The following is a 16,082-nucleotide window of genomic DNA, read 5'->3' as shown; positions in this document are numbered from 1 at the left end:
TTAAACTTAATTGCAGTGAATTATTACTTTAATTGGCCCTAGGTTGTAATTGGATACTTATTTCGATACTTAATACCCGAAATGGGAGGGCCCTAATTTTTTCTGTAAGTGCAATGCCTTTGTCGGATACAATACTTTAATTCTCAATGATTTTGACAAAGATTTCTGTTTTCCACGATTTTAAATTCTTATCATACACACCCCTGAGTAAAACGTTTGATTTATTGTACAGTACTTAAAATTGCATTGTTGAAAAGATATTGTGCAGATAACAGATATTATACATATATTTTCATTATAAATCATGTTATATGCAGACTTGCTAATTTAAATTGATTAACTGTTTTACAAAGTACTTGAGACCACCGTCAAGGTAACTGACTGCACTGCTTTCACTTCTTGTGTGATAATTTAACCTTTTTTTTTTTTGTCCTCCCATCTGTGATAGATGAAAATTGCTACTGTAAAGAATGAAGTCATTATACAATAAAATTTGACATTACTACTTCATTTGTGCACTCAATATAAATCTTTATTGCAATTTACGCATTGCATTTTTGTTATCATGGTGCTCATGGTCGTTTCTATAGCAAACCACACATTGTGAAAATAACTGCACTTAACCAATGTAACACAGGGTCTTTTTAGCAGAAATATTTCCACGGACACGTGTTTGGTTGGAAACTTCTTTGATTCTTCTCCAACATAAGTGGTCATAATATTTTATTCTAAACATCAAGAGGTACTGGTAATTTTCTGGTGTTAGAATGGGGATAGTGAAGAGGTGCATCTAAGACTGATAATTGTCCATTTTGCGTGTAGGTGGTCTTAGAGTCGTTAATCATGCATGTTTCTAATAATACATACCAGTGTTTTCCTATGAATAAAAGAATGGTGGGGGAAAACTGTCTACAGAATTTCCCTCTTGGTGTTTGTTTGTCTTTGGGGGAATAATTTGATTTTGCTAGATCAGTCAGAATGTGGTCTTTATGCAGGGGAAATTGCTATTATTGGCAGAGTTTGTTTATTTCTTCACAAAGAAAATTTTTACTTCCAGGATATATGTAATCACCTTTGATACCATGCCAATAAAATTTTGAGCAATGCACACTCTGTTGAAATTAAGAAGAGGTCTTTTGGGACTTTTTGGATAAACTTTCAGTTAACCTTTAACCAGCTGAATATCTAAAATAAACTGAAAATTTACTGACTGAATAGCGAACAGTGCAGTCCAAGATAAGCCGGAACAGATGTGCAGGCCGATCTTGGTCTGCACTGGTCGCAAAGGCAGAATCTCTTGCCACCAGCAGGCTAAAGGTTTAAAACTTGCACCAGTTTTTTAAAAAAACAAACATGTAGTATGTCTTTTTTGTATTACATTGTTTTTATCATTAATTCTGTTCTCTATCTCAGGTTGTGTTCTCCACCTCTTTGGCTTAAATTATTATTAAATACTTTTAATAAAAGAGCCTAAAAAGAAAGTGTGATTTGAGGGAAACGTTTTTGTCTCTCTTCAAATCTTTAAGTGAGATCAGGTCAAACGAGCTGCTGATTAAAATATCGGGAACATCTGATTGCAGAGATGTGAGTAAAATGCATCTCGCACATATGGTGAAAAGATGGCTTCCTCTTTTACTGCAATGCGTCTGCTGCAAAATAAATTGATAAACAAGATTTCCATGATAAATTGTAGCGATATACACTGGATGATTCCGATCAATTTGTTTATAATTTACATCCAATTTCTTCCTGGTGGTAAAGTAATGGTTTTTGCAGATGAAATTCTGGCCGCCCAAGTTGACAGAACATATGCTATGGTATTTGTGATTGAAACGGGCCAAGTGAGAGTCGTTTTTAAAGGGAAAAAAATGTTAAATGGTATCCAAGTATAAGCAGATATGTCTCCTGAGAAAAATAATAAAATGAAGCTTTATATTTTTGGTACAGTTTTGTAGATTTTTTTTGTTAAAGTTTAATGATACATACTGTCAAGCTTATGGTGTTCGGTATCAAACTCTTTTTTTGGGGGGGGGGGGGGGGGGGGGAATGGCATCTGTTTATATATATATATATATAAACAACAACATATATCGGTCATTCCCTTTCCCTACCCACAGACACACACAGTATTGAACTGTTATTGTAGTTTCCCCCCAAAAAAGAGTTTTATACCGGCCCCTATTTGGTTAAACCATTTGGCTGTTAAATCACAAAAGTTAAGGAAAGTTAATGGTAACAATAAATTTTCTGGAATGATAAGTATGGATTTATACTGTTTTAAATCCCTGAACAAAATGTTACAAAAATTTAATGATTTTTTGTACATGTACAAATGTTACTACATGTATACCAGTAGCTAAAAATATTATCTTTTCAGTTTTGTAAACTTGTATAACTGTTTTCTTGATTGTAAAATGTATTTTTGTATGAAACATGCTGTATCTTTCGAAATAGTTTGAAAGCCTGTTTTAGATACTGATGATAAGTTTTCAACAGTCATAGATAATGTCCTTAAAAATGTGGTTCCAATAATTCTAATAAGAATCAAGCAAATCTGAACATCTATGGTTTGCTTGGTTAGTTTCCTTCGAGCTCTGAACATGTTCTTGCAGAAACTTTATTATAAATTCTGCACTTAAATCTATATATCAAAGAAAAGATGGCATTGATTCTGTATAACTTCAATAAAATGCAGATATTTTAGTATCCACAGTCATAAAAAGATAATGGAATAATTAAGAATTATTACCACAGCCTTGCAATCAGACAGTCCCGATCACGATATTAACATTTTGCTGTTTACAGAAGCAGACGGGCATGAAAATTATAAAGTGTGTACAGAATTGTTTCTAATAAACATGCATAAAGACTTATTCTTTCAACATCAAAATTAATATTAATTGTCGGTTGGCATTGTCCTCAAAGAATCCTTGTGTCCACAGTTTAATTTGATGCCAACTTTGTGAAAAAAAGCTATCCAGTTTTCTTTTTCTTTCTGTGAAATTTTATGAAATTTACTGAGCTTTTTTATAATAGAAAGGAAAGTGTGGTTTTTAGATATTAATATTACATGAAAGGATTTGATCTCATGGGTCTGCCTAACTGCAAAATCAACAACAATAGTAATATGACAACAGTTACTGTGAATTATAATTTCACAGTATCATTAGAAATTCAGTATTAAATTCTGCTTTTAGGACAGTTTCATTTACAGAAACTCTTATTGTATATCTACAGGAACAGACAGCAGAGTGCCTTAAAAGGACAGGAACGACAGTATTGCTTACGTCAGTCAGTAACATGCTGGCTTTCTTCAGTGCTGTTATCATTCCTATCCCGGCTCTTCGGGTCTTCTGCATACAGGTATGTACTTTGACTTCGAATTACTTGCCCCTCACAAATATGGGTTCGAGCCTCGCTTTAGGCGTAGAATTCTTCATATGAGGAAGCCATCCAGCTGGCGTATGGAAGGTCAGTGGTTCTACTCAGGTGCCTGTCCGTGATGAAATAATGCCAGGAGGGGCCACCTTAGGTCTTCCTCCACCAGGAGGGGCCACCTTAAGTCTTCCTCCACCAGGAGGGGCCACCTTAGGTCTTCTTCTACCAGGAGGGGCCACCTTAAGTCTTCCTCCACCAGGAGGGGCCACCTTAGGTCTTCTTCTACCAGGAGGGGCCACCTTAGGTCTTCCTCCACCAGGAGGGGCCACCTTAGGTCTTACTCCACCAGGGGGAGCCACCTTAGGTCTTCCTCCACCAGGGGGGGCCACCTTAGGTCTTCCTCCACCAGGGGGGGCCACCTTAGGTCTTCCTCCACCAGGGGGGGCCACCTTAGGTCTTCCTCCACCAGGGGGGGCCACCTTAGGTCTTCCTCCACCAGGGGGGGCCACCTTAGGTCTTCCTCCACCAGGGGGGGCCACCTTAGGTCTTCCTCCACCAGGGGGGGCCACCTTAGGTCTTCCTCCACCAGGGGGGGCCACCTTAGGTCTTCCTCCACCAGGGGGGGCCACCTTAGGTCTTCCTCCACCAGGAGGGGCCACCTTAGGTCTTCCTCCACCAGGGGGGGGCCACCTTAGGTCTTCCTCCACCAGGAGGGGCCACCTTAGGTCTTCCTCCACCAGGGGGGGCCACCTTAGGTCTTCCTCCACCAGGAGGGGCCACCTTAGGTCTTCCTCCACCAGGAGGGGCCACCTTAGGTCTTCCTCCACCAGGGGGGGGCCACCTTAGGTCTTCCTCCACCAGGGGGGGCCACCTTAGGTCTTCCTCCACCAGGGGGGGCCACCTTAGGTCTTCCTCCACCAGGAGGGGCCACCTTAGGTCTTCCTCCACCAGGAGGGGCCACCTTAGGTCTTACTCCACCAGGAGGGGCCACCTTAGGTCTTCCTCCACCAGGGGGGGCCACCTTAGGTCTTCCTCCACCATCAAAAGCTGAAAAGTTTCCATACGACCTGTAATTGAGACTGTGTGTTGGTCCCCCATTTGTCGAAAGTCAGCTTTGGCAACTGTAGGTGTGCACTGTCAGTCCATTTGACAGTCTGACCCATTCAGGTCATGTCAAGAAGTTTGTAATGCATTCATGGATGTTAAAATTGTTTGTTTGTTTTAAACGTTTTACTTATTTGGGGAAGCTGACCTCTAATGATACACAGAAAGTTTGCTGTTCAATAGAAAGGTCATGATGAAAGGACCCTGGCTATTCATGTGTGAAAACCTATTTTAAGGGGAACTTTCATACTTAGAAGGAAACAAATAAAAATACTCTCCTGTTCTCTATCTGGTTCAAACAAATTGACTAATGAAATATTGTTTACCACCCTGCATAGGTTCAGCCTAATCAGCAGCACCACGAATGCTGGTCTTCCTTTGTTCCCAAGAACCTAGCGGGAAGGTGATAAAAAAAATCTAGCTTGAATTAAAATTGAGTAAAAAAATAAATGCTTTAAAACTAAAGAAGTAGTATGATTTAATCATCAAATATTCAAGAATAAGACTTTTTCTGTGATCTTATCCTTTGACCGACTTGTTTTGTATAAATTAATTTAATTGTTAATTTGATGTGGAAGGTTGTACCTTGTCAAGTCGATAAAGTTAGATAATTATCAGCAGTATAGAAAAGTGAAAACTTTATTACAAATTTTCAAATTAAAAGATTTGTCACTTACAAACTTTTGTTTGTGCCTCTTTTTGATAAATTTCAAAATTTCAGTTTATTAATATAGGCGCTTCATAGTTGGAGAATTTCAGTTTCATTCGTAAGATTTTTGATATAAAATGAAGATTTGGATGCCACGCAATGTAAGACGTTGCAGGTTGACGTTGATTGCTTTTGGAGCATTTTTTTAATCCTTTTTCTATAAATACCATAGGTATTTGTGAAATATTAGAATTCAAAGTTTTCTTTTGTCGGCTGAGAAACTGTTACTAAAACTATGGTGTGAAATTCAAATTTGAAACATAAAGTATGTTTTTTGCTATAATATGAAAAGAATAGAGCAATTGTTCCCTAATATAACTGTACACCTGATCAGATATGACTTTTTAACATATTGGTGTAAGACGTTTTCCTGGGTGGTCGAAAAAAAAAATCATTTGTATCAAATGATATATTTTTTATCAAATGGCAAGTATGTAGCTATAAATTAGTTATTTCGCTTTGCATTTGTGTGCTAATTTTAAATTGTTACAATTTATATGCAGTATATGAAAGTGAAAAGTGAACGATTTATATGCAATGATATTATGTGAAAGTAAAAAGTAAAATTACTTTGAAATTTCAACTAAAGCCCTGCAGTTTATGATAAAAAGGAATTTCCCAATTACTATCACCCTTGTGAGAAAACTCGTAAGTTTATAGAATAGCGCCCTTAAGGGTAATTTCAGATTCATAAAATGATGAGTGTTGTATCACAGTATATTTTGATTTATGTGAAATGGGTTGTTGAAATTATGGCATTAGTGCGCCACATCCTTAAATTATATTTCAAAATATGGACGAGAAAAAATGAGTGATTTAAGAGTTGATGACTAACAAAAAGAAAGATTGATTGACAGTGAGAGTTTTGAATCAAAGATAAAATAGTTCATAAAAAAGATGATGTTAAGTCAAACAATACCTGGTCTGGTTTCTGGTTGGAGTCTTTGTTTTGAATTCGACAACAAGGAACCAGCACTGTATTGGCTGGTTCTCTGTCTTGTATAGGAGGAACAATGTTAAACAGAGTACCAGAATATTCCGGTGCCTTCTCTGGTTCTCTGCCTATGGTTTGATAATATGATTCAGACAGGGAACCAGATGACACACCAGAATATTCCAGTCATCTGCCTGTTTCTCAAATCTTTTAATGGCAAAGGACTAAATATATATAGTAGGCCTACAAGTTTAAATGCTTTTTATGCTTTACACCTGTGTGAATACACATGTAGAGGCTTTAGTTATCGCAATTAGCATTTTCGTATTGTTATAACCACGAGACTGAACCCTATCCCCAAATGCGGTACATGTTTTTTATTGCGAGATTTTACAACAGGTAAAAAAAAAATTACCTGCATTGAAGAACATCTGGATTGATAGAAGTTATGCAAAATTTCAATGAACAAATAAATGTCAATGAAAGAAATATCTCCGTATTAAAATTGGGGGAAATAATGAATACATAAGTGACATGACGCAGATATAAACACATAGACCACCATGAATTTGTGTGGAATATGAATAAACCAGTAATGTATTGTTGCAGAATCTTCACGGTGGAGGAGTTAAATAGATGAATAGCTATGCAAATTTGCGTTAAGTTGAAACCTTACATATGACTTCAAAGATGATCCATGTGGCAAAAACATGCAACCGTGTGACCTTCGGTACCAAAAATTATTCATGTTTAATACTTGTGATAAAAACCTACACCAGCGATCGATATAAAATGTATTTTCGTATGAATGTAATGAATGAAATTGTAAAGTCTGGAATTATATAAAAGTTTTCCCAATTTAAATAGCATTTGTGCTTTCTGTGCGATGATCAACGGCCTAAATAATGTGGTGATTAATGCTGTATAAATAACAAACATACATTCAAAGCAAAGAGCATGGTTTTCGCAACATGGTAAAGCAATTTAAATGGATTGCTCCGATGCATATTCATATAAACAACTTCTGTCAAATTAGATATGGAATCTAGCAAGAGAAAAATATCTGGAAAAGCAAACTACTAAAAGCCGTAGCTTGTTAACTTGCGTTATGCAGATTAAATCCGGTACAGGAAGCATGCATGAAATTCCCAGTACCTGCATTAAACGATTTGACATTATTACTAAAAACATACCCATCATTCTGATTGCCTCGTAATAGAATTTAATTGAAAGAGATTCTCCGGAGAGACATCCTACAGACACCATGGTGTGCGGTGTTTGCGGAATTTCATCGAAATCATGTTAACAGGAAATGACAGTTTATTAAAATTCATTTACGTTAATAGCAACTAGAAAGTAATTTTCGATGTAACAGTACAAGTTTAGATGTTTTGGGAGAAACATTTTAAATATAATTATGAGACAGTTCAATTTGAAATGGTTATGTGTTTGGAGTTTCTCTTAATTATCCGGAAATAAGGGCTATTAACAGCGACCGGCAGAATTTAACATTCTTATGCACTCTTCCTTGTTCTCTGAGCAAGTTCTTATTCTTTGATACAAAGAAAGTAACATAGAGTATAGATTTAACAGAGAGAAAAAAATCATGCCCAGAAAATTCATTCTGCCGTACGAAAAATATTATTACATACGCAATTTTGATTTTTGCTTTGATAATAAGGACACTCTGTTGGATTTCTTTATGTGGGCTAGTAAACTTTTGAGATATATACAGTTTTCTTAATGAAAAATGATGGATGTTTTAGTGTAATGTAAAATAATGTTAAAAATTCTTCAAAACTTCAGCCATCCTTTCTCAATAAAAACGTTATTGTTAATGATATGACAGTCGACTGTCAGTCGTCCGCTGTAAATTAAAAAAAATTCTTTGTGTATATATAACTTCTGTTAAGTAACACTGCTTGGAAGACAGAGGTTGTCACTCAACAGAGGTTGATTAAAGAAACTGGTGTAATTGGAAAGTAGTTATCTGCCCTTGTGATGAGATACATGTACTTGCTTTTAGAGGTGTCGTTAACTATAAGTTATACTGTATTTTCAGGCTGGTATCCTGATACTGTTCAACTTGGTGGCAGTGCTATTGATTTATCCTGCCATCTGTAGCCTTGACCTTAAACGAAAGAAGAACAAGAGAGTTGATGTTTTCTGTTGCTTTGAAAGGTAAACTTTTCGAACTTTTATTAACGATTAATTTTTAGATTAATTGTTAATATAAGTTATTCATTAATAAAATCAAATGAAGATATCTGGATATAATATAAATAGCTTTGTTTGAAGTTAAGCAGATTTTATGGAATTGTATAATTGTGCACCCGATAAACTTGTGAAATATTTAGGCTGTGAAACGCTCTTAATCTTACGATCTCAAATGATGCATCCATTTAGATTTATATATCGAAAAAAAAAAAGTAAGGAAAAAACATAAAAGAAGTATCAGTGCAATTTTATTTTCACTGCAGACGACATACCATTCAAGCATTATGTTCAACATTCTGTAATTCAGTTTTATGATAAATTATTTTATTTTATTTACAGTTATGGTGATAATAATACAGTAATAGAACTGCAGCCACACATAAACGTACACGATCCTGTGGATCGCGAGTTGTCTCCGCCTCCTGGTTACAGCCCACCATCATATCATCCACCACCGTACAGTGACCTTCTGGCGCGTGATATGATTGCCCAGTCATCCACCGATGGTGGACACGCGCAAACAGTTCTAGCTCCACATGAAGGGCAGTTCGTGACAAGATGCGGATCTCCTATACCATTTTCAAGTCAGTGCTTTAATTTTTCTAACTGTGAAATATCTTACATTTTCATAAGTATAGCATTCACAACTTGATATGAACCGTTTCCTTGCAAAAATTTTGCTTGTTTGCGGATATAAAGATTTAAATTATTTATAAAATCTTATAGAGGAATTTGTAAGTAAATTTATAATACCAGTTTCTTGATTCTTATTTGTGTATTTCCTTTTCATTCAGCTTATGACACAGCAAACAACAATTCACGGCAGTGTTTAACAGACGGCGATACCGTGACGTGTAAAGAACGTTTTGCAAAATTGCAGAAAGCATGTCTCACCACATCACTGACTGCTTTAGCGGTGAATAAATACGCACCATTTCTACAAAAGACTCCAGTTAAAGTGTTCACTAGTATTTTCTTTATTGTTATATTGATCATTGGAATCTGGGGTACCGCCCAGGTGAAAGACGGTCTGGATTTGACCGATGTTGTGCCGCGGGACACATATGAATATAGTTTCTTAGAAAACCAATCAAAATATTTTGGATTTTATAGTATATATCTTGTGACTAAAGACGCTGATTATCCGAATAACCAAAGACTATTGAGGGAGTACCATCGCTCATTTCAAAATGTCGATAAGATATTGAAGGAGAAAGATGGCTCTCTGCCAACTTTCTGGCTCGACACCTTCAGGGACTGGCTTGTTGGTAAGTAGCAATGTCATATTTGGTGTTTTTAATTTTGTTGTCAACCTAATACTGGGTATCATCAATTTGTACATGAAGAAAAAAACTGTGGTACATTACTTTATACTTATGATAGAATAAGGAAATTTTTCAAGTTGTGAATTGTATGAAGCAAAGAGTTTCGTAGCTGTTGTCCCAGCAAATGAAGTTGGAAAACAGGAATGTTGTAGGATTTTTTGGGTAGATATGGGAAAGAACAGTATGGATAGCAGGGATAGGTCTAATGACCCACTCCACACAGAGTTTCTTTTACTAGAATGATAAAACAGAAATCACAAACTTTTGATACAAAGTTCATCATTTATATCCTTTGAACAAAATATCCTTTAAACAGATCACAATGTCCAGTAATGCAAAAGTTGTGTGCGTCCTTCATATATTCTTGCTCAAGTAAAATTAAAGCTTTAAGTGATTGCCAGTTTTCTATAAGAATCAGCTTTTGCAGTTTATGATAATCTTTTTGTCATTTTTCTAGGTTTACAAGCTGCGTTTGACAGAGACTATGCAAATGGCACATTTCATAAAAACGGGTGGTACTTAAATGCATCAGACGATGCTGTTTTAGCTTATAAACTTCTTGCCCAGACGGGCAATCCAGATAACTCTGTAGATGAAACACAAATAACGAAAACCCGTCTGGTCAATGCAGAGGGCATTATTTATCCGCCCGCGTTCTATAATTACCTCACAGTTTGGATATCAAATGATGGGCTGGCGTATTCATACTCAATGGGAGAGATTCGACCGGAAACGCAGTCTTGGCCACATGATCCATACGATATGGATATGAAAAGTAAGCTATAGCTAATTCATAGTTTGTTATTTAAGGTGGATTATTAGTTAATTTTGTCACTGTTGCATCTCCTTAAGTGGAAAGTCAGTATTGGGGTCTTAGGAGATGTTGCTGTGGTAACAATACCTTGGTATGAACCAAATGCTACCTCTGAGATATGTTAAAAACCTTACATAATTGCAATTATTTAGAAGGAAATCTTGAAGAAAACTTTAAAAAATTTAAAAAATTAACTTAAGGAAATTAATTACACATCTTATCAAAAATTTAAACTAAAGCTTAACAAGTTATTTTCATTCTGCCGTTTCAGTTCCAAAGGCAAAGAACATCATCTACGCACAAGTGCCATTTTATTTATCGAGACTGTCGGACACGGAGGAGATCCTCGATATAGTTCTTCAGATTCGATCAATCTGTGACGACTTTACGTCACGTGGACTCCCTAATTACCCTAGCGGTATCCCATTTACATTCTGGGAGCAGTATATAAAGTTACGATTCTACCTCATGTTGGCACTTTTGTGTATTCTGGTGGTGACATTCACCGTTTTGTCGGTTGTACTCGTCAACCCTTGGTTGGCTGCAATCATTGTAAGTAGCATTTATGTGAATGTTTTACTTTGAAAAAAAGTTTTTTTAACCAGACTTGGTTTTAGTTAAATTATTTGACAATGTACTATAGGCTTTGATTATGAACCCGCAGTGGCTAGATTTGTCATGGAATGTAATCAACAGGTTTCGATCTTTTGATAAACCAATTTCAGTGGTGATCTTTTGGCCTTTTTTTAGCGGCCAGACAGATCAGTATCGAAACAATGAAATGAAAAACTTGGATAATGCAGGATGTTATATTTAGTGAAATTGCTCGTTGATTTCAGTTAGCGTAACTTGTGTGGAAAACTTTTGCTTTAATTACTATCACATCTGTACTAATTGGCTTTTGAACAAAAATCTAATTGCATTTTGTTTATATAGATGATGTTATATGATTTTTTTGCCAGAAATAAAAAGCTCCGTGAACCTGTTAAAAGCACATGTTTATTTCGACAATAAACTTAGGCAATCTTTCTATCAGATAGGGAGAAATAATAATTTGCGTTTTATGACAGATTTCAAATTAGAATTTTGTGTATTCTGTGAAAAGCAATCTAGTTCTACTGCATTATTTAATTAAAATAAAAGATCTCTGGGATTTGATTTGACCCAGTGGGGTTTTTATGATGCGTTGTCACTTAAGTTTACGATTTTATCAGTAGGAATTTCATAATATTTTGGTAATTGGTTTTTCAGCTGTAGAGCTTATGTAGCCTAGAAGTTTACTGATTTTAAAAGGTGGTCTTAAAATTTTGCATGTGCCGTAGCTCGCTGTGAGGTATAACAAAACTTCTGGTAAAAGCGGTTGCCAATTAATTTCAGAAGATTGCATGTAATCATTTCATTTTCAAATTCGTAAAGGAATGCCCTCTTTTCAGCCTCAGTATTTAGTTAAAATTAATAAGAAAATAGTGTAAGAGACTGTCCATAGAAACAGAACTATACACTGTAATTCTATTGCCTATTTTTATTTGGGATCAATATTTGAAAGATATATTTCTGTATTGTCATAATTATGCTGCAAGATATTTGAACAATTGTAGCATTTTCCTGCTATAAAAATGGTCTAAATAATTCGCAAATTCATAAATGGAAAACATTGGTCAAAGAAAAGGTTACTGTTAATTACTGTACAAAGAAGAAAAATGAGCCATGCCATGAGAAAACCAACATAGTGGGTTTGCGACCAGCATGGATCCAGACCAGCCTACTGTTCGCTTTTAAAGCCTACTGCAATTAGAGAACCGTTAACGAACAGCATGGATCCTGACCAGACTGCGTGGATGCACGCAGTCTGGTCAGGATCCATGCTGTTCGCTTTTAAAATCTACTGCAATTAGAGAAACCCTTAGCGAACAGCATGAATCCTGACCAGACTGCGCGAATGCGCAGGCTGGTCTGGATCCATGCTGGTCACAAAGCCACTATGTTGGTTTTCCCATGGCACAGCTCATGCTTTTGAGGTTTGAACAAAAAATGTTGAGGAAGTTTGAGGGTTTATTGTTTCAACTTGTGTAGATGATAAAATGGCCATTATTCACTCTATTCCAGGTTGTAATTGTTTCGCTGATACTGGTGGAACTGTTCGGATTTATGGGTATTTTAGGTCTCAAACTCAGCGCTATACCAGCGGTCATACTGATCGTCAGTGTGGGGATTGGTGTCGAATTCACAGTCCATGTCTCTGTGGTATGTACTTAAGAATTATGTTTTGTTTGTGAAGATTAACCTTTACCCTGCTAAATTTCTAAAATGGACTGGTCTGTCATTCAATTTGGGCAGTACCATTTATTATTCAAAGGGGTTTTCACTTAAAATCTACTGATTGAATAGCGAATAGAGCAGACCATGATCAGCCTGCACTTGTCGCAAAGGCAGAATCACTTGCCACCAGCAGCCTAAAGGTTAAAATCTAAAAGAATTGTGTTTTGTTTATGAACAGGAAAACACCAAAGACTAACGGGTTTTTTGTTTGCGAACTGTAAAATAGCAATTTGTAGTGAAACTTCACAGACAGATACTTTTCTTAAATCTGTGTCTGTCCTAAGTTTAGTTAGAGTCCATCTGAAAGGTTCTACCAAATTGTTTTGAACTTCTATAAAGCTAAGTTTGCAGACCAGTCTATAATCTCAAGCATCTGATTGGTTTACTCTCAGTTCAGTATTTATATTGACCAATGAGAAAGCTTCAATCAGAGACTGGTCTCCAAACTTAGTTTTAAAACTGTAGGGTATTTACTCTTACAACTGAGTAGAGAAAATTCAAAATTGTGTTCAATTTTTGGCTGTAATGATTAAAAAAATGTTCTTGTCAAATTTCTTTTGCTATATCAGCTATTGAACATATATATTCTATTAAAAATATTTGAAGAGTTCTTAACTATTATTTTAGAAAAAAAAAATCAAAAGAATAAATTTTCAACAACACTCAGATTGGAGCAAAAATAGAAGTTTTATATTTTATTCCAGGGGTTTCTGTCATCCATCGGAACCAGAAATGACCGAATGTTAATGGCCCTGGAGCACACATTTGCTCCGGTGGTTCATGGAGCAATATCAACGTTCCTTGGGATAATAATGCTGGCTGGTGCCGAGTTTGATTTTATTGTCAGGTAGGAACCTTTTTACATATCATTTTAAGGACTAGCTTTTGAAAATTGTGACATTTTATATCAATGTGCATACCAAGAGATATTCAGCACATTTGCAGTGACTGTTGATCTTTAATGAAAACTTCTTCGATAGATATTGCATTTAATTTTGAATGTATCCATCAGTTATCTGTTTTTAATAAGAGTTAGAAAATGTCACATTTTTCTCTGTGGTCCTTAAATTACTTTAAGGATTATTTTGTCATTATTATAACATTTTTAACACTATTTATGGAGAGATTGTGAACTTGTGATAGTTTCTTATAGTTTCCATTAGCTGCTGTACCAGGTATATCTGAACTTTATTGATACAATGTGGTAGCTACTAGATTCGGGTGTAAAATGTGCCCTGAGGCTTCAGAAAGGTTAAAGGGTTATAAATGTTTATTTTCCATCAGTAAGATTTTAAGATCTTTTGGAGCTGATTGTTTGACCATTTTGAAGTGTTATATCGGAGACAGGTAAAGGTTGATACATACTCGTAACTGTTGCGTAATGAAACTGCGTTCCTACGTAGGTTATGTAGCTTGATAGCCTTGTTTGAGATATTTGTACAACTTGGGTGTCGGTCAGTTGTTGGCAACTTCCGACGTTCGCACCAATATTTGTTGACCAGCTGTTATGACTTTTGTTGACTTTCTGACTTTGCTTCAATTAAAGAGATATTTGTTTGGGACAGGGTTGACTCTTGTATTGACTATAACTTACTATGTTTGGTTGACTACTGTTTTTATCTATAACTTCTAAAGTTTATATATGTACCATTTACCAGACTATAAATCTATATTAAGTATGCAACCTGAGAAGTGTAGGTGTGTAAAAATACCAACAATTTAACCATAAAATTTGCATAATTGAGAAAACTGCAAACAGAAATGAGCCGTGCCATGAGAAAACCAACATAGTGGCTTTGCGACCAGCATGAATCCAGACCAGCCTGCGCATCCGCGCAGTCTGGTCAGGCTCCATGCTGTTCGCTAACAGTTTCTCCAATTCCAATAGGCTTTAAAAGCGAACAGCATGGAGCCTGACCAGACTGCGCGGATGCGCAGGCTGGTCTGGATCCATGCTGGTCGCACACCCACTATGTTGGTTTTCTCATGGCACGGCTCAAATGGTGCTTTAGCATGTTTAGAGAAAAAAACAGTGTCATAGTAACTGTGCCCTTTGTAGAAAAAAATGATAGGAGTTTCTTATTTCTGTTCTGTTGCATGTTTTAAGTACAGGTAAGGTGCATATGAAGTGATGAAACTTGGTAGATAACTAAATCAGAAATTGATAACATACATGAGGCTTTATTAATTCTTGGCAGACAATTTTGGGTTCCAGCAGACCAGAAAATCAAACGTGTATGAAGTGTACCGGGATCTGTTAATACGAAACTGTTCAAAGCAATGAACTTTGCAAAATTCAAGTAAAATAACTTCCTACGGTAGAAATGATTGTAACAGATACTTTTTGAGGATTTTTTTTTTAGTATTGTTTACATAGTCAGGTGTAATTTTATAATACTGTTATTTTATTAACAATTTTATTCGTCATTGTTGGAATTCATTTATTTTTGATAGTTGAAGAAATTTATTTCAAGAAGAGCAAAAAATAGCCAAATATTTGTATGCAATATTTTATTTGTAATTAAATTCAAAAGAAAGTGCATCAAATTTTGTAAATTTCTACTTCATTTACTGGAAATGAGGAAGGGATGCCTGCTGAGATTTTATCTAGAGATCTTGTTTGCCGCTGGTTTTAAATTTAGTAGTCTGAACTTTTTTAAAAGATATCATTAATTGATTTGATATCTTTTAATTCAGTAAGATCTACCTGCTAGTTGGTATGTTACTTGTTACACGCTAACTGGGATGGATTTTTGGCACAAGAATTTGACGGGGTAGAGGGTAGAGTCGATCTGCATAATTTCGAGGGATGTGGGAATTCAGAATGTTATGTATGTAAAAGAACTACTTTTTGTTTCTTACTACATGAAAATAGAACACCCAAGTTGTAGTGTTTATCATTGAGAAGAGTGAAATAAAGGGTCTGTTTAGGTTTTTGAATTAGCACAGTTTAAAAGAACCAACTTTTTTTCTAATACAAGGATTTTTTTGAAAAGCTTAGTTTTTTAAACAGCAGAAGGGGGAAAAATGTTGAGGCTTTGAAAAAAAATATGGTTATATTGCATGTGAAAGATTATGTCAGAAGTGTCCAAATAGAATAATACTTCTTTTCTAAACACTAGGCCTTTGTTCCCCTTAAATTTCAACTTCTTTTTTTCATTGAGGGTGTAGCATTTGTCAAATGGGAACTTTTCTCTTTTTTTATTTACACTTTTCATATCTCTTTTTTTTATTTACACTTTTCATATCTGAAGATCTACAGGATGGCATAATATTAAGTAG

The 16,082-nt window shown here is 35.7% G+C and overlaps 1 protein-coding gene across 2 annotated transcripts in view; it reads left to right on the top strand.

The window, feature by feature from the left end:
- LOC123524251 (protein patched homolog 1-like) overlaps window positions 1-16,082 on the top strand; it is a 77,406-nt gene that overhangs the window by 44,511 nt on the left and 16,813 nt on the right. For both annotated transcript variants that reach the window (XM_053539078.1, XM_045302313.2), the window contains 8 exons: window positions 3,238-3,363; window positions 8,188-8,306; window positions 8,682-8,926; window positions 9,137-9,610; window positions 10,125-10,442; window positions 10,753-11,033; window positions 12,588-12,725; window positions 13,505-13,647. In XM_053539078.1, coding sequence (XP_053395053.1) covers window positions 3,238-3,363; window positions 8,188-8,306; window positions 8,682-8,926; window positions 9,137-9,610; window positions 10,125-10,442; window positions 10,753-11,033; window positions 12,588-12,725; window positions 13,505-13,647 — 1,844 coding nt within the window. The remainder of the gene's footprint in view (window positions 1-3,237; window positions 3,364-8,187; window positions 8,307-8,681; window positions 8,927-9,136; window positions 9,611-10,124; window positions 10,443-10,752; window positions 11,034-12,587; window positions 12,726-13,504; window positions 13,648-16,082) is intronic.

Source organism: Mercenaria mercenaria, chromosome 3 (genome assembly GCF_021730395.1).
Source record: "Mercenaria mercenaria strain notata chromosome 3, MADL_Memer_1, whole genome shotgun sequence".
NCBI classification, from domain to species: Eukaryota; Metazoa; Mollusca; class Bivalvia; order Venerida; family Veneridae; genus Mercenaria; species Mercenaria mercenaria.
Note: the sequence above shows the minus strand (reverse complement) of the source record. Positions and strands in the feature narration are given on the sequence as shown.